The 27394-nt window shown below is 40.6% G+C and overlaps 2 protein-coding genes across 4 annotated transcripts in view; one reads left to right on the top strand and one right to left on the bottom strand.

Annotated features, from left to right (window-relative positions):
- The window catches only part of edar (ectodysplasin A receptor), a 42371-nt gene extending 35281 nt beyond the window's left edge, over nucleotides 1-7090 (bottom strand). The window contains exons 1-2 of the mRNA XM_080290628.1: nucleotides 6951-7090; nucleotides 408-623 (exon numbers count right to left, since the gene is read on the bottom strand). The gene's annotated coding sequence lies outside the window, so the exon portion shown is untranslated. The remainder of the gene's footprint in view (nucleotides 1-407; nucleotides 624-6950) is intronic.
- The window catches only part of LOC113008489 (E3 ubiquitin-protein ligase SH3RF3), a 116851-nt gene continuing 96399 nt past the window's right edge, over nucleotides 6943-27394 (top strand). For all 3 annotated transcript variants that reach the window (XM_026145937.2, XM_026145941.2, XM_026145938.2), the window contains exon 1: nucleotides 6943-7362. In XM_026145937.2, the coding sequence (XP_026001722.2) occupies nucleotides 6943-7362 (420 nt within the window). The remainder of the gene's footprint in view (nucleotides 7363-27394) is intronic.

The following is a 27394-nucleotide window of genomic DNA, read 5'->3' as shown; positions in this document are numbered from 1 at the left end:
GAAACAAGAAGGCTAAACAGTGAAGGAATAACAACAGAACATCAAACGACACATTAAACAATAAATGATAACCACAGTATTGCTACTGTAGATGGATAAACAAAAGTTGCACATTAAGACTGAAAATATACAATTAAACTTCTTCATATAAACACCCTGCAAATACCCCACCGCCACAAACACACACACACACACATACACACACACACGCACACACAAGACATAGGTTGAGTGTGTCTGTGATGTAGCTAACTGGTGCCTGATGTCTGAGTTGGAATAAAGCTTCGACTTTAGTCTTCTTCTCCTCCTCCTCCTCTTCCTTTCCGCTCCTTCTCCTTTTCTCAGCCACAGGAAGAATGAGATAAAAGAGGGGCTTTGAAAACACTGGGAGGCCTGTAATTACTTACTCTTCATCTCGGTGTCCGTCTATCTGTCTCTGCCTTCGTCTTTCATGTCTTTTTTGTTTTTCTTTTATTTGGTCACTTTCTGTTTTTCCCCCCACTTTCTTTGCCCTCTTTTCATCGTCTTCTTCCTTCTCCATCCTCTTCTCTCTTTCTCTCTCTTTTTCTGTCATCCTCGCTCCTCTTTTGGAGCCTCATTGATGTCTGTCCAGGGCTTCCTGACTGAAACGGAGGATGAGAGGAGAAGAGATTAGATGAGAGGAGGGGATAAAGAGAGGATGAGGAGGGGATAACAAGAAAAGTGATGAATTCTGCTGAGAGAACGATGGCTGCTCTGTCACACACCGGACAAAAACACATATTAAGCAAAACCTGTATTTACTGCAGTAGATGGTGGAGCACACTTTAGTTTAGATAATATGACATAGATGATGAAAGAGATGCTTTAATGAGACAAGCTGGGACAGATGAACCATAATGCAATGAAAAGAAACAGAAGCAGATGTCATGAGATAAAGGATTTTTTTTTGTTATGTAATTTTCTAAATAGACCATGCAATTTATCTAATACGTCTTATATGTGGAAAATGTAGTGCATCTTATAATGAAAAGCAAGGTTTCAAATGAATGAAGCCTTAGTTATCATGCTCTAATGGCTCCTCTGGTCTGCATTCGAATCAAGACAATATCCTTATTTCCGCCTGCTAAATGTGAACTATGTAGTTCAACAGGATGTATTTGAAAAACACAAATCTTCCTGACATTATGTGAAAAAGTATTTAAAAAAGATCTCAGAAAGCAACACATCATGACATGATCTAAAGAAACTCAAGACCAGATGAAGAAGAAAGTCATTTAGATCTTTCAATCCATGGTTGCAAAGCCATTTCTAAGGTTTTGGTTCTCTAGTAAACAACAGTAAAAACCATTATCCACAAATGGTGAATCTTTCCAGTAGTGGCCGGTCTGCCCAAATTACTCCAAGAGTGGTGCACTGATGACTCATCCAGATCACAACAAATTCAATAACAAGATCTAAAGTACCTCAGGCCTCACTTGTTTCAGTTAAGGTCAGTGTTAATGATTCACCAATAGCAAAGAGACTGGGTCATTCATGGGAGCGTCCTGAGGTGAAAACTAGTGCTGACTAAAAAGGACCTGAAGCAGCAAAGCATAAGAAGAACATGCTCTCTACCAAAACAGTTAATGCCCTGAAGCTCAAGTTATTCAGCAGAACAATAGTACAAAACACACCAACAAGTCCACTCAAAAAACAAATCTTTTGCATGAGTTTTGGATCGGCCTAATCAAAGTCCAGACTAAGATCCAATTGTGTTGCTTTGGCGTGCCCTTAAACAGGCCATTCATGCTTGAAAACCCTCCAATGTGGCTGAATTAAAACAATTCTGAAAAGAAGAGTGAGCCAAAATTCCTCCACAGTGATGTGAAAGACTCATTGTCAGTTTTCGCAAATGCTTGAGTGCACTTCTTGCTGGCACAACCGGTTATGTTTTAGCAGGCAAATACATTTTCACACAGGGCCAGGTAGGTTTGGATAACCTTTTCCCCTTAATAAATGAAATCATCATTGAAAAACTGCATTTTGTATTTAATCCGTTTATCTTTGTCTAATATTAAAATGTGTTTGATCGTTTGAAGCATGTGACAAAGATGCAAAAAAAAAAAAAAATAGACAGCTCTGATAATTTTTTTCTCCTTTTAATAATACATGGCATGAATGATATGTGATTGTTATTTATTCACTTCATGTTTTTTTCTCATTTATTTTTTGGGGTCTGTCTTTATAAAATATGCTAAACAAGTTAGGTTTACAGCTACCACTACTTGATGAACAAATCTAATCATTGGCAGAATATATTTAGGCTCTACAAAGTCTTAAAATGCATTGATGTAGGACATCTCAGTTTCAAAGAATCACAAGAGCACAGCATCTGTCACAGAATGCCTACCCTGTTTATAACCCAGCTAAGCTCCAATCAAAGCACTGTAGCTCTGAGAAGACAGAAGTCAGCGGAAGCCTAATTTGTTTGGTATATTGAATTAGGATGACTTCAGTTTACCACCAAAACACACTTCTCATGCCTTTTATAAGGCTTAAATGTCCAAAAAGCGAAACAATATTTTAAAAAATCCATAGATGAGTGCAATATTTAAAAGACAGAATAAAAATGCAACCACTGATCTCTTCTGATTCATATTAATAACCACAACCACAAATTATACAGGCTTTCCACTTGATCTCAGGGTTACTGTGTAAATGGAATCATGTTTCAATATTATTATGAGTAGTCAGAGTCCACAGAAAATAAAAAAATAACTTTGTATGTGTCACATCGCAGGTAGACAACACCTCTTGAGCATTGTACTTTTTGTTACACATTAAAAAAGGTGTGGAATGCGCACGCTGTACTACTGAAACTGCCTACAACAGACTCTATGACCTTGCCATTACCCCTGGAAGTCTTTCAGTGAGAACACACACACGCACCACTCTTCAGTGAGGAAGCAAGAGCCGGTTGCCATGGTAACTGTCGTGTCAGCTAACCTACTTTTGCATGAAGGAAAGTCATTGGCGGCTGAGAGAGAGGTGTATGGTATAGGTTCATGGTAAAGATCCACCCATTTACACATATACACTCACACGCGTCCACACATATACGCACAGTAAATGTTTATTATATTTTTATACCTAAAGCAAACAAGATTTAATCTTTCTTCAGTTTAGTCCGATGAAATTAGAACTGATAAAGATGAAGATAACATAGGATTCTGTGAAACTTTGGTGAACTAGATTTGTGCAGAAGTAAACAGCTGTCAGAAAAGCAGCAGGAGGAATGTGAATATAAATGAAGCTGAAGTGAGGTCAGCACAAATCAGGTTTATTTTCATGGCTCATCACGGCAAGAATTTCCCAGAGGACAATATCCAATTGCAAAATAACTACACTGCAGTAATAAAAACAATAAGTTATTTATTTATTTTAAGAATAAAGTGAAACATTGCAGCGCACTATGCAGTAAAATTGAATAGAGAGCACAAAATACACGAAGAAATCACTCACAAGGCTGACTGTAACTTATTTTGCAAAGCACTGAGCAATCTGCCATTTTCAGACGCTCATTCCTTGGGAAATGTAAAGAAAATTCAAATAAACCCAACACAAATGTACATATAATTTACCTTACATGCAATGCACTATTGTACTAACTGATTGCATGAAAAATAACACTTTTTTTGCATAATCTTTTAGCTCATCATTACAGTATCTAATAGAGAGCATTAACATGCAAAACAACAGCATGTGCACTGCAGCAGAGAAGCACGTGGAGTGCATGTGTGTTCATGCTTTGCAACATTGTTAGACTCTGTAATTTCTCTGAGAATTGACTAGCCCCTTATATTACCAGAAAGCTAGTTATCATTCTTAATTGACACGTGTGCTGGTTAAACAGCATCCAGCTTTTGTCTATTATTGACAGCAGTGCATCCTACAGGGAGCCCTGACGATCCTGCTTAAATGGATTGAGGGGATTTTCATCCAATAATCATTTATGTTCACTTCTCTCTGTAGTTCCCCTCTAATTCTGAATCATTGGCTGTGAAGAATTGTATTAAGCAGATGAAAGACACTGGGCATAAGACAGGAGTGAGTATGATAACGAGAGGGGAGGGAGACAGGATGAATTTTGGTTCACTGCCAGCACTCGTGGGCTGCTGCACTAGTGAGGTATTGAGAATCAGGGCTTGATAACAACAACATACATGTGTTTTAGCAGCTGAGTTGCATTGGATTGCTCCGTGGCTATAGACATACAAATACACCTTAGGAAATGGGAGGCCTCTGTAGATAAATGGCAAGTGGAGCTCTGTGTCACAGAGAATTTTTTTTTAAATAACCCCATTACTGGCATAAAAAACAAGCCCTTGATTTCAGTCTTTTTCTAGTTAGCTGTAGAAGCTTCTTTTCCAGCTCCTTTAATATAGCCTTTACTGTGCTGTGCAGTTTTTATCTGTTTAGCTCTACACCATTCATTACCAAACACATGGACTCCAGTAAGAGTGCTTTTTTAAATCAGTATGCTTCATTACATTATTTTAACTGTGCTTCTCTGCTCTGAAATCTTCTTCAGTGTTTAAAACTTTGTACAGAATGCGTAAGTGTATTTTAACAGCCCGATACTGTCATAAAAACGAACAAAAAATCTGCAATACTGTGTCACAAACAGACACACTCACACACACACACACACACACACACATACACTCCTTATTTCTTATTGCATCCCTAAGCTGTACACCCTCTTCTTTTCATCGTGGGTGGTAAAGAGTGGGTTCACCCTGCAACCAGGAAGGCGTCACTTTAGTCACACAGACATAGACACTCGCAAACACACAAATGAGCACAGACACACACAGTGGTCTTAATCACTCCCTGCCTCTCCTGAATGTGAGAGCAGAGCAAGTCTGAACAGGTGGACGAGCTGAGAAAGACTATGGCTGAGAAACAGACCACATGGTCATGTTATCGTCACTTCGCAGAGAGTTTAATTGACTTGTACAGAAATTTGCTGTGGATTTGTCTTGGTGACATTAACAATACTAGCCAAACTTAACTTAAACATAACTTTAAACTAAAGCCAGTGTACTGATTTAGCTTACATGATGTAGATTTGTAATGCGATTTGGCTAATGAGTAATACATGGACCCCCCCAACACACACGCACACATACATACACACATTTCCTTGTCCTTTGTCTATTTTGTGCTCATTATATAGCATATGCCAGGAATAGGTCAGTGGAAATGTTACAGATTTCTTTCCCTGTATCTTTAAATAAAGGTCATGTCATTTCATAGGAAATGGCATTGTAATCATCTTACCATGTTTCTAATGTAGTGCTGTCAAAAATGTTATCTGTAAATAGAATCCTGGAATTATTCAGTGACATTCCCTTTTACAATTTGCAATGAAACTAATGATAATGAGGTTTTGCATTATAACCATCTATTGATACCATTCATTTTTCACTTGCTTATCCAGTTGGCTGCAGCCTATCCCAGCTATCATAGGGCGAAAGGCAGGGTATACCCTGGACAGGTCGCCAGTGTATTGCAAGGCTAACACGGAGAGTCGGAAAACAAGCATAAGAAGAACATGCAAAGTCCACAAAGAAAGGCTCTGGATGGCTGGTGGATTTGAACCCAGGACCTTCTCATTGCGCTAACCAAGTAGTTTATAATGAGGCAATTAGCTGCCCATTGTCATATGAGCTAGGCTCTGTATGTCCCCAGCCTGAATGAGCCTGAATTTGATAAGCTGTTAAAAGGATGGATGGATCGTAACCACGGTTCTTAAAGTGTTGTCCGTAGAATAATTGCCACTTCTGAACAAATGTGCAAGCACGGCAAGGAAAGAAGGCACTACTATGTAATTAATCCAAAAATTGTGTCATACTATAACTACTGAGCGGCCATCACTCCTGTTTTAAATAATCTATTCTACCTATGATAGCAGACCACACTTTCCTTATATTAAAAATGATTAATAATGCGCGATGTATACGTTATTCCCCTGCGCCCCAGTTGTACATTGCCTCCGTAAATTGACACTGTGTCACGAAAACTTTGAGAATCTCTGACTAATTGATTTAAATTAAAAAGTCACAGGAAACGACCGCCAGGCGTCGCCACAAACCACCCTCTCCCATTCCCTCAACCATCAGCTGGATGTTGTTACTGAGGTAATCAAAATGATGTCTTCTCCTGTCAGGTAGGCATCACACAAAAAGACAGCATAGAGACTGAGATCAAGCCCGCGCCCTGTTGGACGCATTTGAACAGAAAGGGGAACAAAATCGAGAAAAAGCGTCCAGGAATCAACTTTTGTATCTCTGGATGCTGCGAGCTGTGAGGATTTGGAGAATCAAAAACTAGGAATGAATTGTTTATGACGGGTATAAGAAGGTGAGATGACAAAGAACCTTTCGGCCTTTCAAGGAGCGATACCAGCTTCCTTCTTAACCAGTTGGAGTGAAGGTGTGAGGAGTGAGAGAGCGGGCTGCTGGTAATTACCGAGGGGGGCTGTGGAGCCGCCTGCATGCCTGTGGTGGTTCTGAGGTGTAAGGTCTCTCTCTCTCTCCCTCTCGCGCTCTCTCAGTCTTTATCAATCTGTCTTTGGTGCGTGAGCGCGCACCGCAATTGTGATCGGCGCGCGGATGATGATGATGAGAGCGTGACCTCACCGCTTTCCGCACAGCTGCTGGAGAGCGGGGGAGACACACGGTGAGCGGAGCGAACAACATAAACACGCCGAGGGAGACAGCGAGAGAGAGGCGCGGAACAGCGGAGAACATTCACAACTCAGCGGGGAACCGCTCGGCACGAGGGAACACCGTCGTCGTAGGGCGTCCGTGGACTGCTTCCCAGTCAGTCCGCCTCCCAGAATGTTCTGTGCCCCCGGTTCTTTTCTACGGTACACGAAACAGTCGCCGCGGCGTCCCCACGGACACTGAAGCCCAGATGCTCACCCTCTCCGCCGACATGGACGAGTCCTCGTCACTGCTGGATCTGCTGGAGTGTTCGGTGTGCCTGGAGCGCCTGGACACCACGGCTAAGGTGCTACCGTGCCAGCACACCTTCTGCCGCCGCTGCCTGGAGAACATTGTCAGCTCCCGGAACGAGCTCCGCTGCCCGGAGTGCCGCATCCTGGTGGACTGCGGGGTGGACGACCTGCCCGCTAACATCCTCCTGGTTCGCCTCCTGGATGGTATCAAGCAGCGGCCCCAGCGAGGAAGCGGAGGAGGAGGGGGAGTAGGAGCGGGAGGCAGGCAGTCCCTAGCCGGGGGCTCGCTGCAGGGGTACGCAGCCGGGATATCCGCCTCTCCTCCGGGCACAGCGATCAGGGAGCTTCCCGTGGCCACCAGGAGCTCTCCTGTTAAGGTTAGTCACTTTTCCCCCAATTGTGCACGATGTGGATGACGACACCTAACATCCAACACTTTCGAAAATACGTAATTTTGTAAAAAGTTAGTTGGTTTTCATTTTGCAATACGTAACGCACAACTTTAAGGTTGTTTGCACGGCACTCTGTACCGTACTGAGAAAAGTACGGGCGTTCTTTCTCACGCTTTTAATTACTGGAACTGTAGATCAGCGTGCTCATCATCCGCCTGCTCAGATATTCAGGTGCTGTGTAGTTAGATGCAAACATTCCAATTATATCCTGATTATATAAACTGTGATTTCATGCATCGGTCATGAGTTGAATGAAGGGAGGAAAAAAAACTTGGAATAAGACTCCAAGTCATGGAATACATTGATCGAGAGAATGAGAACATTTCTTTCCAATGTTCATAATATGTAACTGAATGGAAAAGGAGAAATGCGTTGCTGTGGTTTTCCCATACTGTTACAAAGACAGAGATGTGTAGTGACTCATTTATAATCTCTCTTGTGTTACCTAATTAAACTGAACTGAGTTTGCAAAGCAAGAGGGGAGGCAAACGTGAAGACAGATGGAAGAGGATGGAGTCACTGGTCAGTGTTACAGTTGCCATACTTCTGGTAATGTCCAGCCGCCCACAGGCTGCAGCATTCTGAGGTTTTATTACTCACACTCAATGGGAGTAGATCTGAGAGCTTTGTTTACTTCAGTGCAGCCAGCATTGTCTTATGGCTGTAACTTGTTAAAGAATATGTCAGTTAAGCAGTAAAATGTGAGACAATCTGCACTTAGCTGCAAAAATATTGACATTTTGCTGGAATTTTCACCTGGGGTCTAAAATCTGGAAAAGCTTATGGTTTGCGGTTTGATAGAAATGCTCAGGGTTTTTCTTTTTGTTTGTTTTTGTTGTTTTTGCTTTACTGAATTCAGAAGTACCAGAATTGTGTGGTTAAACATCCTGCAATTAAACAATTTAAATGTTTGTACAAATAGCTAAAGTGCTTTAAGATGTTTTTCAAGACTCGAATTTCAGTTGTAAACGCATACTGACAGTGAAATCAGAAAATTCAACAGCTAATGGAAAAGACTGGCTAAAAACCATAAATGTGGTAAGGTGTCAGAAGGATCTTTGAAAAATAATTTGCGACATGTTACAAAATTTATTGTGGACATATTGTGTGTGTGTGTGTGTGTTGGTTTTCTGATAAGAACAATGAGATTTCTTAGAGCTGGAGTTTCCGTCATGAATTTAGTGAGGACCTGAGTAAGAAAGATGGTAAATGGCCTGCATGTATAGCGCTTTACTCAGTCCTTAAGGACCCCAAAGCACTTCACACTACATTCAGTCATTCGTGATGGCAAGCTACATTGTAGCCACAGCTGACCTGGGGCGCACTGACAGAGGCGAGGCTGTCGGACACTGGCGCCACCGGGCCCTCTGACCACCACCAGTAGGCAAACATGGGGTTAGTATCTTGCCCAAGGATATTTGGCATGCAGCCAGGAGGCAGCCTGGGATCGAACCACCGACCTTCTGATTAGTGGCTGACCTGCTCTGCCACCTGAGCTACAGCCACCCCAAATGCAGATGCAAAGAATGTTCAAGCAACTTAAAAACATTCCTGTCAGGTCTCACACCATATTCAGTGCTTGAGTTTTCTCACATTAGCTAGGCATTGTTTGAAGATGTGGAGCGCTTGAGGTGGTGAACAGAAATCCATACCCTCAGTGACATTTCTGCCAGCACTTAAGCCTTTATTTCACTTTGCTTGTTAAACTTTAAGGGGCCTACAGGCAATTTTGGAGCTTGGAACAGCAAAAGCGACATGTGGTGATATAAGCTCTCATATTTTTAATAGTTTTATACAGAAAGTGTAGAAAGGATATTGAACTGTTAGTTTTAAAAAAGTTTTTGGACAATTGCTCTGGAGCACAAAGTGACATCTTGATTTGCAGTTTGCACCGGAAATAATGGTATCCAGAAAATATTTTATATTTGCTGTATTTCTAATATTTAGGGTTGCTGTAGCTCAGGAGGTGACTTTACCTCCTGAGCTATGCTGGTTCAATGCACTGCCAATCCACCACCTGCTTCATCCCCAACCGGTTGCGGAAGGTGGCCGCCCCTCCCTGAGCCTGGTTCTGCCTGAGGTTTCTTCCTATTTAAAGGGAATTTTTCCTTCTCACTGTCGCCTAATGCTTGCTCAAAGAGGGTAGCTTGACTGTGGGGGGTTTCTCTCTATTATTGTAGGGTCTTTACCTTACAACCCCTTGAAGCTATTATTGTTGTTGTGATTATGCACTATATGAATAAAACAGATTTTGGAATTTAATTGAATTCGATCCCTGGCTGCTCCCGCCTGCATGCCGAAGTATCCTGGGTCTAGATGCTGAACTCCAAGTTGTTCTCTGATGTGTTCATTGGAGTGTGAATGCAAGATAGAAAGCACTAGAAAAAGTGCTTATATGAATAGGTGTGAATGGGTGAATGAGGGATGTTGTATAAAGCGCTGTGAGTAGAAATAAGAACCATATAAGAACCAGTCCAGTTACCATTTACTTGTAAATATACATGATTTATTGAGTAATCAAGTAATCAGCAGATCACTTCAGCCGTACTAACATGGATTTCAGAAGCTGTTGTCCGAAGCAGCCACATACATGCACAGTGGACGCTTACTACTTAATTGTGGCCAGTCTGTGCTTGTTTTAGGGCCCCATGGGAGAGGACTCCACTGTGGACCAAGCTTTTATTGGTCAGTGAACACACAAACAGTCACCCGCTAGTACACGTGCACACACCTATAACCCATTAACGCCCCCCCGCAATCCCACTGCAGTCACTTTGTCCAAGTCTCATCCAGGCTCTCCTGGGACCAAGGCTTGGTGATGAAAGTGTGAATTAATCTCCTCTAACAGTGGTGTGTGTGTGTGTGTGCGTGTGCATTTAGATGCACACACCTCAACATATAAACAGCAGGGGTATCGCAAAAGGATTTAATTCTCTCTTTGAGTGACACACTTGTGCAGCACTACCTCACAAACACACATGGTCACAGAGGGAGTCAAACAGGTGAAACAGAGCACTCTACATCATGTATTTGGGGTTGTAGATTAGAATGAATGTGTTGCTATGGAAAAGGAAGAAGAGGCAGGCATGCTGAGTCAGCAGTGAGATCTGCAATTCCCCCGCTCTTTGTGCTCCTTGAGCCTCTGTTGCCGACTTCGTGCTTTGACCAGTTAAAGTCTATCAAGACCGATAAAGTCTATTTTGCCAATCAGAAAGAGAGATTACAATCCCCATCTATAACAGTGTCAAAAAATAGCTCTTTCACATTGTTTTTACAGGGATATTCAAACCTTTACAGCGTTATTTCCTCTGCTCAAACATTTTTTTGGGGGTCAAACATTCAATTGCTGTGTTGCTCTTAACTTGAAAGGAGAAATTTGGAGCCTATTTGCATTTTTAATACATCTTAAGTAGTCCCTCAGTCGTTGTGATGAACATCAGCTGTTGCATTTGTGTGCTCATTGTTTTTCTTTTTTTGTTTTGCTTTGAATAGCACAAGATTTTTATAGTAAATCAATTTTAGTATATTTAGTCTCTTTCAATCTTGGCAGCATGGTGTTGTTGTTCCCTCACAACAAAATCCACCTTTCTCTGTGTGTATGTTTCTCCTTGTGTCTGCATGGGTTCTCTCCAGGTGCTCTGGCTTTGTCCCGCAGTTCAAAGACATGTGGTTAGTGGGGTTAGATTAACTGGTGATTCTAAATTGCCCATACGTGTTAGTGGTTGTTGGTCTCTCTGTGCTGTGTGACAGACTGGTGACCTATTCAGGGTGTGCTCCGCCTTTTACCCTATGGCAGCCAGGATCGGTTCCAGCCCCTCCCCTGAGACTTTGAATTGGATAAGCGGAAGAGAGTGGATCTCTGTCAATCAACTAAATTATGTTAAGTCTTATTAAAGCACAATAATACTCAGACTCAGTTATGGCACCTGTCTTTTATTATCAGTTCTCATACTGACTGCAGCGTTGTTCTCAATTTTCAGTTCTCTTGTTTTAGTCCTGTTTAGCATGTGTTTTAGCTAGATTTCCAGAAAATGTGTCACTGTATGTACGTTAAATTTCAGTCCAGTTGTAGATAGCCCAAAGGAAGCATGGTTGTACACTGATTAGCCCTGCCACATCATAGCAAGAGTGTTCCTGGTTTGAACCCACTGGGGCCATTCTGTGTAAAGTTTGTTATACAGAAAAAAAATCATTTATCAAGTTTTAGGTGTAAAACTAAAACCAATTTCTTGGGAAAATGGGGGGAAAAATGCCGGCATATTTATGGTCACGTTTTTCTCATGGCACAGAGTGAATCAGATCTTATTTTTGAATGTGGTCAATGTCATTACAGAAACCTATTTGATACAGAGCCTTTTGCATTGGTTTGATCAGAAATGTCTTCACTTGCTAAGTCTGAAGAGAGACAAATAAGACGTCTGCACTCTGAAGCATTAGAATGCTATCATCAGGACCTGATGATGACACTGAAGGATGACTCGCACAGATTCATGAATTTTTAGTGGCTTTCTTCTGGCAGGTTGGCCTTGGTAGGAATATGTCCTTTTAGAGTGGATTGTTTTTTGAGAGTTAGGGGTTTATGGATTATTTGGGCTCTCTTTTATACTTCAGTGACTTACCCAGACTCCTGTTTGGTATTCAGTTCGTCTGCTCATCCATCTGTCAGTGATAGATTTTGTCTTAGAAGAGATTAATTTTGGATCGCTATGCACAGTATAAAACATTCGAAGTTCTCAATCATTTTGATGTGATCACGAATCAAGAATATTCTTCGGAATTATATTCTGGTCATTTACAGATAATTATGATGTACCTGAGCATCAACAGTCAAAATTCAGAGCTAAACTGATCTATCAAATATCTGTTCAAGCAAACTGCTGCATATCGTCACACTGAAAGTAATTTGTTGGGCTGCCCCAGAATAGTTTCACTGTGATTTACCATGGACTGTCAAAGTCTCTAAGAGTATAAAGAAGGGTTCCTTCATTAGGTGATCGTGAGCATTGTCTAACCTATCAGTCCAAAATTGCTTGTAGCTGTTTAATTAGTTCAAGATCTGATAGCTGTGAAGATGATGCATTAATACTTTTCAAAGTGTTCAGTTACTTCTTGTACCCAACGGATGGAGGTATTGCCTTCTTGGAAGCTGCAAGATAGAAAAGTTGCATCTAAAGGATCACTCATAGCAACTTTTTAATTACTTGCAGTAACCATTCCCTTTGAGGGGACGAGTGGATCCGAATCATGCTAGCAAAATGCACTCAGAGGCACAACAGAGCCACGAGATGTCCTGCCTCTAGGGGTCAAAAGGTTCACATCTTTCCTTTAATTTGTCACCCATCTGTAGCAGTCCAATTTTCATCAAAGCAATGTGTCACGAAGATCCCAGCCCTTGATCTTCTTCCTTACCTGTATTTACCTGGGGTTGCTATGGTGACACCTGGGGTTACCATGACAGTGCACTGCAGTAATGACGCCGCCTCCTTTCATCTCCAGAGTCAGATATTGCTTTGCCCTGTCATTCCCAGGGATTAGGTGGGGTTCCAAAAGGAAATAGTCTTTTACCAGTCCCTGTAATGATCCTTTGAACCTGTGTCCTTTGTATGATAGCACAGTAGAGACACACAAAGAAACACAATGCGTGCACACACAGGCACACACACACACACAAAGGTGTTTTCTTAATGTAAACGGTTTTTCTAACTTTAACTCTGGAACGCAGTTTTTTAACTAGAAAAACAATTTCCAAACAAGTCTTAAAACTCACTTAAAACTTACAAACTTAGAATCTGCTCACTCATTTGCACAATCACCACATTTCCTTCTCCCCAGCTGCATATACAAACGCACACGTTCTCATGCACACACGTGCATGCACATTTATTCAGTCGTTAGTGTTGCAAACTGCCGATCTCTGCAGCAAACAACGAGCTCCTCGTCATTACCTCCACATTATCCCCCCAACTTCATGAATACTGAACGAAGGCCTGGCACACACGCTACACAGCGATGTACACGCACACAGCCAAACAGATGCACACAAATCATCTTCGTGAGTATTATAGTATCGCTCTAGACACTCTCTTTTTCTGTGCTCGTATATGTTTATGTCTGTGAGCGCGCGACCTTTTCAGCTCAGCTTGTTAGCACATACTCGCACAAACACATCTTTTCCCTCTGTGACTCTCTGCTTATTGCTTTTCATCTTCTGCTCACTTTTTCTGAAGTAAGAAGAATCAAATTAATTCAAATAAAGTCGCAAAATAAGGTCCCCATCCCCCACACACATGCAAGAAGTGCATTTAGCACTCTGGTTCTCCTCTGGCATCTATGGAATTATGCTGTTTTGTGGTGTGCTTGCACAAATGTGTGGTAGCTGCAGTATGCATATGGTCCCATGCTTATTTTTGTGTTTATCAGTTGAGCACAATGGGATTTTGAATGGTTTGCAATTAAGCAGCCCACAGAGTGTGTCCAGAATCTTGTAGTTTAAACCGTTTCCTTGCCAGAATGTGCTGTGGTATTGTTTCCTCCACAATTTTATTCTCGTCCGCCTAAAGTGGACCAGTGTTTATTTTTTGCTCTCCTTTAAAATACGGGGCAGAACCAAAACGACTCATTCACATTTGCAGTAGATTCATGGGAAATGTATTTATTTCTGCACTAGACAAAGAACAGAAACCTAACTTTAAATATACGCATTCTCCAAAAAAGTCATTTTTATTTCTTCTGGTGATTTAAAAAAATGTTGATCTTTGTATGGCTAGATATGTTTTGGTGTCATGTTTCTTTGGAAATATAAAACACCCAGAGTTTTAGAATCAAGTGCCACAGTTCTGCCAACAGTTCTAACCACTCAAAGAACGGACACAGTGGGGTGGCATCTTTAGAATCCCGTTGATATCTCATTTTGGCACATTACTGAATCTTATGGTCCCGTGGGTTGCAGGGTGAGAACCCCTGTGGTTGAAATCCAGTGGATGTTCAATCAGATTGGGACCTGGGGAGACTGGGGGCCAGATCAACACCTTGGATTCATGCTGTGTTCACTGAGCTGGTTATGACCTTAATCCAAGTGAGGGTGTTCTTTGTCTGCAAAAATGTTTAGGTGGGTGGTATGTGTCAAAGAAACATCCTCATGAATGCCAGAAGCCAAGATTTCCCTGCAGGATATGGTATTGTAACAAGGTGATCAATGTTACCCTTTTCCCCCTGTCAGTGGTTTTATTGTTCTTGCTTACTGGTGGGAGACAGCTTTGCCTATAATAATATATTTTGCAGTACCAATTCCTGTTTTGTACAACTTTATTATATAGTGTCTATATTGTGCTAAATCTGTGAAATTCTATATCATATTGCACCCTACCATCATCTAACTAGTATAGATATGGAGAAAGGTGGATCAAATAATGTTCCAATGGATAGAAGCAGTGTGACAGAAGAGGGCAGCTTCCAGCCTGGGAGATGTGTTTAGTTTTGGGGGTTGATGTATAACGGGTGTTAAGGGCTAAACATGCTTTTGGAGCTTGACTGCTATTCCCACGAGTGTAGCCAGTCACACACACACACACACACACACACACACACACACACACACACACACACACACACACACACACACACACACACACACACACACATTGGGTTAAGGGTTAACCCCCTCACTACTGCTCCTTTTGTTACTATGGAGATAAGGGTGAGAAGTCACTGGCCACTAGTCAAGCCATTATATTTTAGATGGAAGATTGACACCTTATTATCTAGATCCAATTAACATTTAAATTTATTCTAGGACATTGCATTTTAGACAGATTTTTTAAAACTGTAATTATTAAAAACGAAATCAGATTAAAGTTTCCCTGTGAACATTTTTCAAGGAAAGTGAAAACAATGTTGCATAACTCTGGATCTTTCTAATTTGTCATTACAGAACGCCTCGCAGAAATATCTCAATCAGTTTTTTCTCCTACGGTTCAACCACAATCAATTTTTTTCTTTCATTAAATCATTGCATAGCTGTCAAAGTCTGGTCCCAGTGAAAGGAATTGTGTAAGCTACTGTTTTCATCTGTGAGGTTTTACATATTACAACAGCTAATGGTTGCATTAAAACACAGGAATAATGAATAGAAAATGTGCTTTAGAGAACCTAAATTATTAACCTTAATTTAATTTTAGTTTAATAATTGTAAAAATTATACATGCATGCTGTTTTTTTTTTAAATAACATAAAAAAAACCTTATATAGCCCCTGCATTTTCGCTGAATTACACATGCTTTTTCTTCATTCAAAGTTATTAGACACAATTGAAGCCCCCACTCTGTCACTCTCTTGAATATACACGTACATCTTAAGTAAATTTTTAAAAAAAGGAAAAAAACGGAACATATAAATTGTGCCCCTTCAGCAGAATGTGAACAGAATGTGGATGACTGGATGTGTAAAGCGCTTTGGGGTCCTTAGGGACCCCAAAGGTAAATGGCCTGTATACAAATACAGGCCATTTACCATATTTTTTGGCTGAAAGTGTCATTGTGCCCCAAAATTCCCTATACTGTTATAATGACTAGTACAGTGAGGTACTGAAAACCATCCTGGTATCTAATCCCCAAATTGGGGCTTATCTCAAGGTTGTTTAGGGGTTGAATAAGTGAAGAAATTTGCTTTGGAAAAGTGCTCCAAGTAACAGTTTGTGACTTGTAGCACGTTTTCCTTTGGTGCTGACTCCTTTAACAGCCTGCTATGTAATGTGTGTATGTCTGTTGTAATATCAGATAAGGTTCCACTACTGATGTGCTTGAAGAAGTAGAACGGTTCTCTTGGGGGAAGAGAATCGTGGAAACACGCAGTGGTTTCTTCAGGTGTCAGACGTGTGTGCGTGAGCGCTTGTATATGAGGTGCCGTAAGGGACATTATTACTGAAACGCTCTCACACACACAACTGAAACGCTCTCACACACACTACTGAAATTTTAGCTCTCACACACACTACTGAAACGCTCTCACACACACTACTGAAACGCTCTCACACACACTACTGAAATTTTAGCTCTCACACACACAACTGAAACGCTCTCACACACACACAACTGAAACGCTATCACACACGCTACTGAAATTTTAGCTCTCACACACACAACTGAAACGCTCTCACACACACTACTGAAACGCTCTCACACACACTACTGAAACGCTCTCACACACACTACTGAAATTTTAGCTCTCACACACACAACTGAAACGCTCTCACACACACAACTGAAACGCTCTCACACACACTACTGAAATTTTAGCTCTCACACACACTACTGAAACGCTCTCACACACACTACTGAAATGCTCTCACACACACTACTGAAACGCTCTCACACACACTACTGAAATGCTCTCACACACACTACTGAAACGCTCTCACACACACTACTGAAACGCTCTCACACACACTACTGAAACGCTCTCACACACACTACTGAAATTTTAGCTCTCACACACACTACTGAAACGCTCTCACACACACTACTGAAACGCTCTCACACACACTACTGAAACGCTCTCACACACACAACTGAAACGCTCTCACACACACTACTGAAACGCTCTCACACACACTACTGAAATTTTAGCTCTCACACACACAACTGAAACGCTCTCACACACACTACTGAAACGCTCTCACACACACTACTGAAATTTTAGCTCTCACACACACTACTGAAACGCTCTCACACACACTACTGAAACGCTCTCACACACACTACTGAAATTTTAGCTCTCACACACACTACTGAAAGGCTCTCACACACACTACTGAAACGCTCTCACACACTACTGAAATTTTAGCTCTCACACACACTACTGAAACGCTCTCACACACACAACTGAAACGCTCTCACACACACTACTGAAACGCTCTCACACACACTACTGAAATTTTAGCTCTCACACACACTACTGAAACGCTCTCATACACACAACTGAAACGCTCTCACACACACTACTGAAATTTTAGCTCTCACACACACTACTGAAACGCTCTCACACACACTACTGAAAAACTCTCACACACACTACTGAAAAACCAAGTCATTTCAGTTGAACAGGAAGGCATTTCAGTTAAACAGGAAGGCATTTCAGTTGAACAGGAAGGCATTTCAGTTAAACAGGAAGGCATTTCAGTTGAACAGGAAGGCATTTCAGTTAAACAGGAAGGCATTTCAGTTAAACAGGAAGGCATTTCAGTTGAACAGGAAGGCATTTCAGTTAAACAGGAAGGCATTTCAGTTAAACAGGAAGGCATTTCAGTTGAACAGGAAGGCATTTCAGTTAAACAGGAAGTTAATTCTTGACAAGGAAACTGAAGGAAAAAGTGTTAGATTTCAAACAAACCACTACACAGATGTCTACTCAGCAACCTGTTAGTTAGGGGTGGGTTTTTATAATCAATTTATTGATTAAAATCGATTCTGGCTTGCATAACGTGAAATCGATTCATTAAAATCCTGAATCGATTTTTTAATATAAATTTATTTTACCCGAAATGCCAGAATCTCTGGTGAAACCTCACAAAATTTCAACAACCACCAAACAGCTAAGACAGTAAATGAGAGCAGGTACACGGCTTCTGCACAAAGACGTAAACACACAGCACGGACCCGCGGATCAGAATCAGTGAGATGTCGCCTTTCTCACCCGACAGCACGGACACGGTCGGGGCTGAAAGCCGACAGCTCGCTGACTCTGATCTGTCGGCAGGTCCGCGCTTTGTTTTCACGCCGTTTTTGCGCCGATTCTAAAGCTGTTAGTTTGATCTCTCTCCAAACAATATTGACTGAACCAGCAGCAAAAGAAGATCCAAACTGCGCTTCACATAAACATCGTCATGAATTCCCTCACTGTTTTGCTTCCACCACGATAAAATCGCACGTCATGCACAGCCCTCTCTCTCTCTTTCTCTCTCTCTGTACTTCAAGAACAGTTTCCCATCTAAAAATCTGTTTTCTGTATTATTCGCTTGCTTGTTATGCACAAGTCTACTGTTGTTTACAGCGCAGTCGGCCGCTGTTTTTTTTTTTTTTTCATTTTACATACTTCCGAAAAGAAAACCTAATTTCTGCCGTTCAATACTGAATAAATTTAAACTTTTTAAAATTATGCAAAATGCAAAACGTTAGCCGTGTCTCTAATAAAACCGCTGTAACGTCAGAGGTAACGTTCATATGTTGATTAATGGTTTTCTTTCGTTTTTGATGTACTGCAGAATATTTTTTATAAAATCCCAGGCCAGGAAAACCACCTTCATGTTTTTATGTGTTTTATCTTCAGCTACTTTGACACAAAGGCATCTGCTGTGATGCTCACACCTTTGATAAAGTCTTGCGTGTGTCAGCTTCCTTTTTTTAAATACAAAAATATGTAAATGTACTGATCTGAATTATAATATTTCTGACTGTCAAAATTCCCCATAATCAAATCGAATTGAATTGAATCAAATCGTGGAACAAATCGATTCTGGACCTTAGTGAGACAGCTGCATTACTTAACAATATATTAGCCTCAGCATAAGTCAAAATTTAGAATAGCGGGAGACGTGCATTATCCTGGTTATTTTTTTGGCATATGTGCTTTTTGTCTTTTTTTAGCAAAGAAAAATATCTTAAAATCATCAATAAAACCAGGGAGAGAAGGCTTAGCGTTCCTCCATTTAGCACAATGGATATGATATTTACTCAAAAGTATGATGATGTTAATAATGTCTGAGACATCCAATGCTAGATGATCCATATAAAAAAAATTATGATGTAATTCAAACAGTGGCACATCATTAATATTTAGGGAAATCCAATTTTTTAAGTTGCACCAAATACATTGTCTGATAGGGCATAGGGGAAAAAAAGATGTTCTAGGGTTTCATTTTCATCAGTACAAAAAGAACACTGATCCACCTCAAAGCCAAATCTCTTTTTTTAGAAATTCTGCCACAGTATTAGTTTTGTTTAAAGTGTGTTTCTTTAACTTTAGGTAGAATAGGCTATTTCATAAATTTTTAGTATGCTTTATCCAGTGTATATGAAATAACTAAATTAGAACCATGCCATGTAACCATTCTGTTGTAACTATGAAATATTTTGTCTTTGAAGAAACTACTAACAAATTTCTTATTGCATTTTTATCAAACAGCTGACATTGCCCTAGCAATAAATTTGGGAGCACTGATGAGAAATTATTGTATATCATAAAAATTTTAATCAAATGAAGCAGAGGCAGTGGGACCAGTTCACAAAATTTGTTATATTCTCTTTGAGAACAGTTTAGACAATATTTTTCTGAAAAGTCTGTGTAACTTAGAATGACACCGTTATCATCCAACAAATCTGTTATGAATATAATATTTTTGTTCAAACCAGTCACTCTTGAAAATTGATTTTTGATTAAGTGTTATTACCCTATTATTCCATAAGGTTGAATTATGGGGAGAAGTTGTGGGTAAATCTCATTTTCCCAAAAATGCAACGTCTGTTTTATAAAGTTTGATATCTTTATGGGGATTTTATTTGCCGCAAAATCACATTTCGAATAAATTCTAATCCTGTATACTATTTTATTAAACAAGAATCATGGGATGTGGAGCTAAGTAGAGTCTGGCTGTGACAGACAAGATTTTAACCATTTAATTCTAAGGGTGCCAACCATAAATTCCAATTCTGGAGTTTTGATACCACTTTTATTGTATCCCTTCACAAGCTGAGATCTTTCTATGTAATGGGTTTTATTCCTCCACAAAAATTCGAACACATTTCTATTTATGGTTTTCATGGTATTTATCGTTTTTTTATTTTTATATTGTTTACGTGGCGCAAAAAAGGTTGGGGACTGCTGTACTAGCAGGTTGCTGAGTAGAAATCCTTGTAGTGTTTTGAAATATACCACTTTTTCCATCAGTTTCCTTGTCAGGAAACAACTTCCTGTTCAGCAGAAATGCCTCTGGTTTCAGTGGTGTGTGTGAGAGCGTTTCAGTAGTGTGTGTGAGAGCGTTTCAGTAGTGTGTGTGAGAGCTAAAATTTCAGTAGTGTGTGTGAGAGCGTTTCAGTAGTGTGTGTGAGAGCTAAAATTTCAGTAGTGTGTGTGAGAGCGTTTCAGTAGTGTGTGTGAGAGCTAAAATTTCAGTAGTGTGTGTGAGAGCGTTTCAGTTGTGTGTGAGAGCGTTTCAGTAGTGTGTGTGAGAGCTAAAATTTCAGTAGTGTGTGTGAGAGCGTTTCAGTAGTGTGTGTGAGAGCGTTTCAGTAGTGTGTGTGAGAGCTAAAATTTCAGTAGTGTGTGTGAGAGCGTTTCAGTAGTGTGTGTGAGAGCGTTTCAGTAGTGTGTGTGAGAGCTAAAATTTCAGTAGTGTGTGTGAGAGCGTTTCAGTAGTGTGTGTGAGAGCGTTTCAGTAGTGTGTGTGAGAGCGTTTCAGTAGTGTGTGTGAGAGCTAAAATTTCAGTAGTGTGTGTGAGAGCGTTTCAGTTGTGTGTGTGAGAGCGTTTCAGTAATAATGTCCCTTACGGCACCTCATACTTGTATGCCTAAGTGTAAATATGTTTCAGTTCCTTCCTGTCTTATTGCAAAAATGCCTCCTCTATCCTCCTCTGCCACCCCTCCTCTTTCTCCTCATCTTTCTCTGTAATGGAGAGATGTTGAAATGCACCCACCACCCACTTTAGATTTGGCAGGAAACAGAGTATTGGCTGGAGTAGAGAAGACACATCAGAGCGCACACACATACACACATACATGCAGACACATTTGAACAGAATTTGGAAACATGGCAGTGAATACAGGTCTTCCTTTTTATCGACCTGCTGTTCATTTTCACAGCTCTTGACTTCAGTTCATCACCAGTTGTGTGGAAATTATTCCTTCCTTTCTTTAAAAATATTCTCAGGAGCTGTTGATGTTCCTAGTTTAATGTGTAAACAATTTCCAGATTTTTACTATAAACTTTACTTTTTCTGTCTGTAAAATTAGGCAGGAAAAAAAACAGCTTTAAATGTGTGTTTGTTTGTTTTTTAAATCCATGAATCGGTGTTGCTGATGTCAACCCTAGTTTTGGTTTTTCCTGACATCAGTATAATTTCTGGTTGACCAGACAGACGTAACTGAATAAAACGATCATTTTTTGGGCGATATTAATGAATGGACTACATTTATAAATAGACTTTGCCAGTGTCACTCACTGTTGGTACTGCAGGGGAGCGAAAGAAAGACGCTGGGGCAAAGTGCTCACTGTGCATAAACAGATTCTTTTGATTGAATTAAAATGTTAAATGGGAAACAGGTGCAGGAATTTATTTTAACAAGTTCAAATATACATGGCAATACAATATGTACGGCAAAAACAGAGTTTGTACAATTTTAGTGAGCTTGAAAGTCAATATTTGGTATGATCACCTTTGCTCTGCAACACTTGTCAGTTCTTTAAGTAGTCTTCAGGAATAGTTCTCCAGATTTGTTGAAGAACATTTAAAGCTCCTCTTTAGATGATGGCTACCTTTTGTTCGCTTCCCACACTGCTTCAATAATGTTGATGGCCAGGCCATAGGGAGACCGATCCATGACTGATTGTGTTCCACTGTGTGTGTTTTATTTTTTCCAGGTATGCTTTTAGTGCAGTGCCAGTGTTTAGGATCAATGTCATGCTGAAAATCGAAGCTGTTGTTAATCAGATGCTTTCCAGATGGTATTGTATGGTGGGTCAAACTGCCATGGTGCATTTCTCCGTTCATAATTCCATCAATTTTGACAAGATCCCAAACACCACTGGCTGAAACGCAGCCCTAAAGCGTGGCAGAGGGTTTGCACAGATGGCTGTAGAAACTTGTACCTCTCTCCTCACTTCCTCAACACATATTGACAGTGACCAAAAATTTCATCTTTTCATGTGTATTTTGGAACACTTTTCTCCCCGTTGAATGGTGACTGTCAAGAAGCCAGTCTCGGCAATCACCATTCCACTGAGATCATTTGTGATAAGTCGTTCGCAAACAGCAGATTGATCAACTGAACCACCAGATGCATCTCTCAGGGCCAGTGTCAGGATTTTGTTGGATTCCCCCCCCCCCCCCTATTTTTAAGGTCAGGACTTTCAAGTTCTGCTGAGATATTTTTATTGGCTTCCCACTGCTTTGTCCTCTACTTGTCTATTTTACACCACACACCATGATGAGAAACGACTCGTTTTCATCTAATAGCTCTTTGGGAATCACCTTGTTGGTGGAAAAATAGAATTTTATGCCTGTCAAACTGTTTTATATTTGGCATTTTTCATAGATTAACTTAAAGAAGTCAGAGTAACTGATGTGTTTTTACAACAGGCTGCTAGTAACAAAGTGCCTAAACAGTTAATTGATTCTTTGATAAGTTGTCTATTAGGTGCAGGTTCATCCTTTGACCTAGGTGCCTTTTTTATGCTTCAATGATTCATAGGTTAGTGTTAAGTGGTGCAGCAGAAAAAGAATAGATTTGTGAGTAGGTGGTAACTGAGTAAGGAAAGTAAGGAAATTATTGTCACACTTTGGTAATTAAATGAAGAGAAAATTATAAACAGTGCCCTTTTTTACTCAGTGTACTTTCTGAAATATTTCAGGTAGACTTTTCCACAGTTTGAAAGTTGTGAACTATATCCAGTCTTTAAAAAGTTAATGTATGGAGACAAAAACACCAGTGCAAAATAAAGTGAACTCTGTTTCGTTTACACATGAAGTATTAAAGTGTGAATATTTTATGCTAAAATCAGCGTTGAATCCTTAATAAATCACAAAGTGTAATAGCACAGCTGTTAAAATATTCTGAATATGGTGTCAGACTCAGAAAACCATGAATATATAAAGATCTATAATAGAATAGAATAGAATAGAATATTCCTGTAGGGGCTACAGGAATACTGAGTTCTAATTTATTTTTTTCCTGTGTGTGAATGAATGTGCATCTGCATGCATATAAAATTTTGGGGTCATATAAAAGCATTGCCGGTTATTTCAGGACACTGATCCTCAGTGTTCATGGCTACAGTACAGCTGTGATCAGCTTTCCACTCTGACGTCTGTGTCCAAACATCTACTCCTGGCTCTGTCTTTGAGTCTGTGTGTGTGTGTGTGTGTGCATAAATACTATGTGTGCGTATTTGAATTGGCATATGCATACGTGTGTGGTGTTTGGTGTTGGTTTGTGTGCGTACTTACAGTAAAGAAATTGCTATGTGTATGTATGTGTGTTTCCTGGCTGCTTTACGTTTATAAGTAGGTTTGCTCAAACTTTTGTTGGTGCCTGTGTGCTTAGAAGTTCAGAAACCCGTCATGGTAGTGTGTTAGAGGGGAAGGGTGTGTATCTGGGGGTGGGGGGTTAAAGCTGGAAGAAAAGCATGAAAGCCTAGTGGCAGTTATGTTGTGAATTTTTGGCTTTGGGTCTGGTGTGTTGTGTGTGTGTGTGTGTTTGTGTGTGTGTGTGTGTGTGTGTGTGTGTATGTGTAAGAAGGATCTGGCAGTTTTCTCCCTTCGGGACAGGGATTATGTAAGCACAGAGAAGTAAGGTCAAATACCATCGTTTTTTTCCAGCTGTGTAGACTGGGAACAATGGAAACAATGGTAGACACAATAAACATAAAACCCTACAGGTCACTGCCACTTTGCTCTTTATCAGATATTTTATGGCTTTACATAGGGCTTATTTTAAGAAACAGAAATTGAAGTAAAGAGAAAGAGGGAGAAGATTAGAAGTATCAACAGAGACATTACTCTTGCAACATGCACAGACCAGTCTTACAAATTTTATCTCTTCATAAAAAAGGAGGGCGGGTTTGTTGTTTAGCAAAATCTCTTGGTCTGTGCTTATAATAGTGAACGTTTCTTTGACATTTCGTCCTCCAGATACAGACATTTTATTATATTGTGTGAAATCACAATTTCAAGGTATCACCAGTGTAAGTTTTTCTCTGATAAGGCTAGTCTGAAGAAACTTGTCCTGAGTGATAGCCATTATTGCATACTTAAATATAATCATGATATTAGGGAGGCCAATAGTTTTAGAAACATGTGGAATCAGTGTTCATTGAAGGTCATTGAAGTTATTATAGTGGTGGGTATTACACAGGCCTAGAGACCAGTTAGAGAACATCTGGAAACCACTGGTCACTAGAGGAAAATGAGTATTCTGCAATCAGTTGCTAGAGGCTTCTGGCTGATACTTGGTGAAATCAGTCACAAAACTGATGCTGGACCAAAAACCTCCTTGTGATTGCTTTGGTTGCAAGGAGATTGCTGTGGTAGCCCATCATTTGCATGAAAGATGCAGACTTGTCTGCAAACACTCATCATTGTACTCTCTGAGGTTTAGTGAAACTTGAAGAAGTGCAACCTAAACCAGAAACAAAGACATTCGAGGTAGAAGTTGTGCCTTACTGCTGCAACCAACACATTTCGAAAGGTGGTCACCCTTCCTGTTCTTTTTTTTTTCCAGAGTTTGATTGCACTTAGCAAGCAGTCCTCTGGCATTTGCTGTCAGATCAACATCTGCAATGTAAACTATGGGCGACTATGCAGCACTGTGTACTAGGGATGGGTACCGGTAGTAACCAGACCGAAAAGCAGCGCACATTTCAGTGCTTTCCTTCGGTGCTTTTTTTTCCCTGAGATGTCATACACTTTGGATTCCAGCCAATCATTTTACCTTTGCGAGCATAGTAGGCGGGCCCAGGTACGTACATTCTTTTAGAGCAGAGCTACAGATTAAAAATGCCCTAAGCGAAGCGGTCAAAGTCTGGCTGTACTTCACAGCAAAAGATGCAAACTCAGCAGCCTGTAACAAGTGCTTTAAGCTGATACTGTGCAAAGGAGGTAACAGCTCGAATCTGATGAAACACCTGGCGACGCATAGCGTTTTGTTAAAAACCCAAAAACCCGAGTCCTGGCCCCTAGCCCTGCCAGTGTAGCAGAAATGATGACGGATGATGATGGCAGCAGCAGCCGTTCTTCTCTGCGTGAGTAGCTTAATGTTGTTCGTGTGTAATTTACGTTGAGTAGGCTAACCACGTTATTACATTAATGCATAATAAGGTGAACTATCAAACACCGTCGTAGTTACATGCGGCTGTCTTCTTGTTTGATGGCAGGTACTCCCTTCACCCTGGCCAAAAAGGCTAAAATGACCAAAGAAAAAGTGGAAAACAGCAAAACATGAGAGGTTTTTGGACAAAGTTTGTTTTTTTCCATTGATTAAGCACTGCTTCCAGCCAAGAGTGATGCCATAAATCCCCTATAGCTGCAGAAAAGGCTAACATTGTTATCTTTTTACAAAAAAACAGCTGAACATGAGAGGTTTTTGGACCAATTTTGTGTTTTCCATTCTTTAAGCACCGGTTCGAGCACCGTTTAAGCACCGGCACCGTTTCAAAAGTACCGATTTGGCACCGGTATCGGATAAAACCTAAACGATACCCATCCCTACTGTGTACTAGGGCTGGGCAAAACTATTATTTTCCTAATCGATGAATCTAGCAATTAATTTTTCGATGCATCAATGAATCTAATGATGAATTTTTCAATCCGATTCTATTTTGATTTGATTCGATTATTGATTATTTCCCCATTATTTGACTTGTATAGGGTTGTCCTTTGCAGAAGTTGCTCCTGGATGCCGTCATTTGAGGTGCTGGTGCATAGCCATCATAGCCATTTCCACCTTACAAAGCCGGCAAACAACTGAATCACTTCCTTTTCTGTTAAAATATCCCCAGACTGTAGAACTGTGTGTTCGGGTGGAGTGATTTAAGTCGACTGCAGCTGCCTCACTAATGTTGCTGCTACTCGCTGCCGCCATGTCTGTTTTGAAAGTGACGACGCATCGATGCACATTTTTTTATGTTGACGTATTTTACGTGTCGACGTAATCGATTACGTCGCCGCGTCGTCCCAGCCCTACTGTGTACCTATTTCTGTACACTAGTTCAGACAAGCGACTGCCATCAACCTCCAAAAAACACTTACTAAACAGTTGCGAAACACACGTTTCCTGAAGTGACCAAGGGGGTGTTATGATCATCGACTGACCTGTAGGCCTGTGCAAATGGGTTTTAGCAACTGATTTCACATGGACTTCCAGCAACTGCCAGTATCACTTGCAAACCCCTGTTGGGGAATATACATCGTCTCCTAGCAGCCACTACTTACCAGTTAGTCGCAGACCACTCTTTAGGCCTGTGTGACTGTGCATTACTAAGACACATTGGCACAAATGATCGACACACAAACACCTGCTAGATTGCACTAAAATATGATCAGTAGGGCTTGAACAGCCTGCCATTATTTTGGGGATTTGGAGCTTTGAAAGCAATAAGCACTACATATTGAAAGGGGAATATCTCCTGCAGTGGTTTTGCTCTGTTTCTTCGCTACATTAACATGTATGACAATCAAGAAGAGAGATTGTAAGAAACAAAAAAAGACATTGTTATTCACTGTCTTCGCTTCTCTGTCACTCTACTCTTGAACAGAGCAGACACAGAATGAAAGCTGTGCCTCTCCCATAGAGAATAAGAACTTACTGTGAAGCAGTCCTGTCCTCACATTTTTCATTAGAACATATTGAAAATAAAAAGAGGTGCACAGGTTTGCGAAGTCTAGTGACAATCATTAAGCTTCCAACAATGAACTGTAGCGTGGTGCGAGATACGTCAAATTGCCAACTCGTTTATATTTTCAAATGAAAAAAGAATCGGCTAAACTAACATCAGAATCCCTAAACTGAAAACTGAATACCTAACAGGTGAACAAATATACAGAGAGATTCATTTTCAGTGCTCAGTGTTGGTCTCCTGCCTGCTGAAACTATTAGTGAAACACATCATAATGGAAATAACCCCCCTGGTGACCTGTCCAGAGTGTCCCCAGCCTTTTGCCCAATAAAAACTGGGGAAGGTTCCAGCGTCCTC

Source organism: Astatotilapia calliptera, chromosome 16 (genome assembly GCF_964374335.1).
Source record: "Astatotilapia calliptera chromosome 16, fAstCal68.1, whole genome shotgun sequence".
In the NCBI taxonomy this organism is placed as follows: domain Eukaryota; kingdom Metazoa; phylum Chordata; class Actinopteri; order Cichliformes; family Cichlidae; genus Astatotilapia; species Astatotilapia calliptera.
The sequence above is the reverse complement of the archived record's forward strand: the minus strand, read 5'-3'. Positions and strand labels throughout refer to the sequence as shown.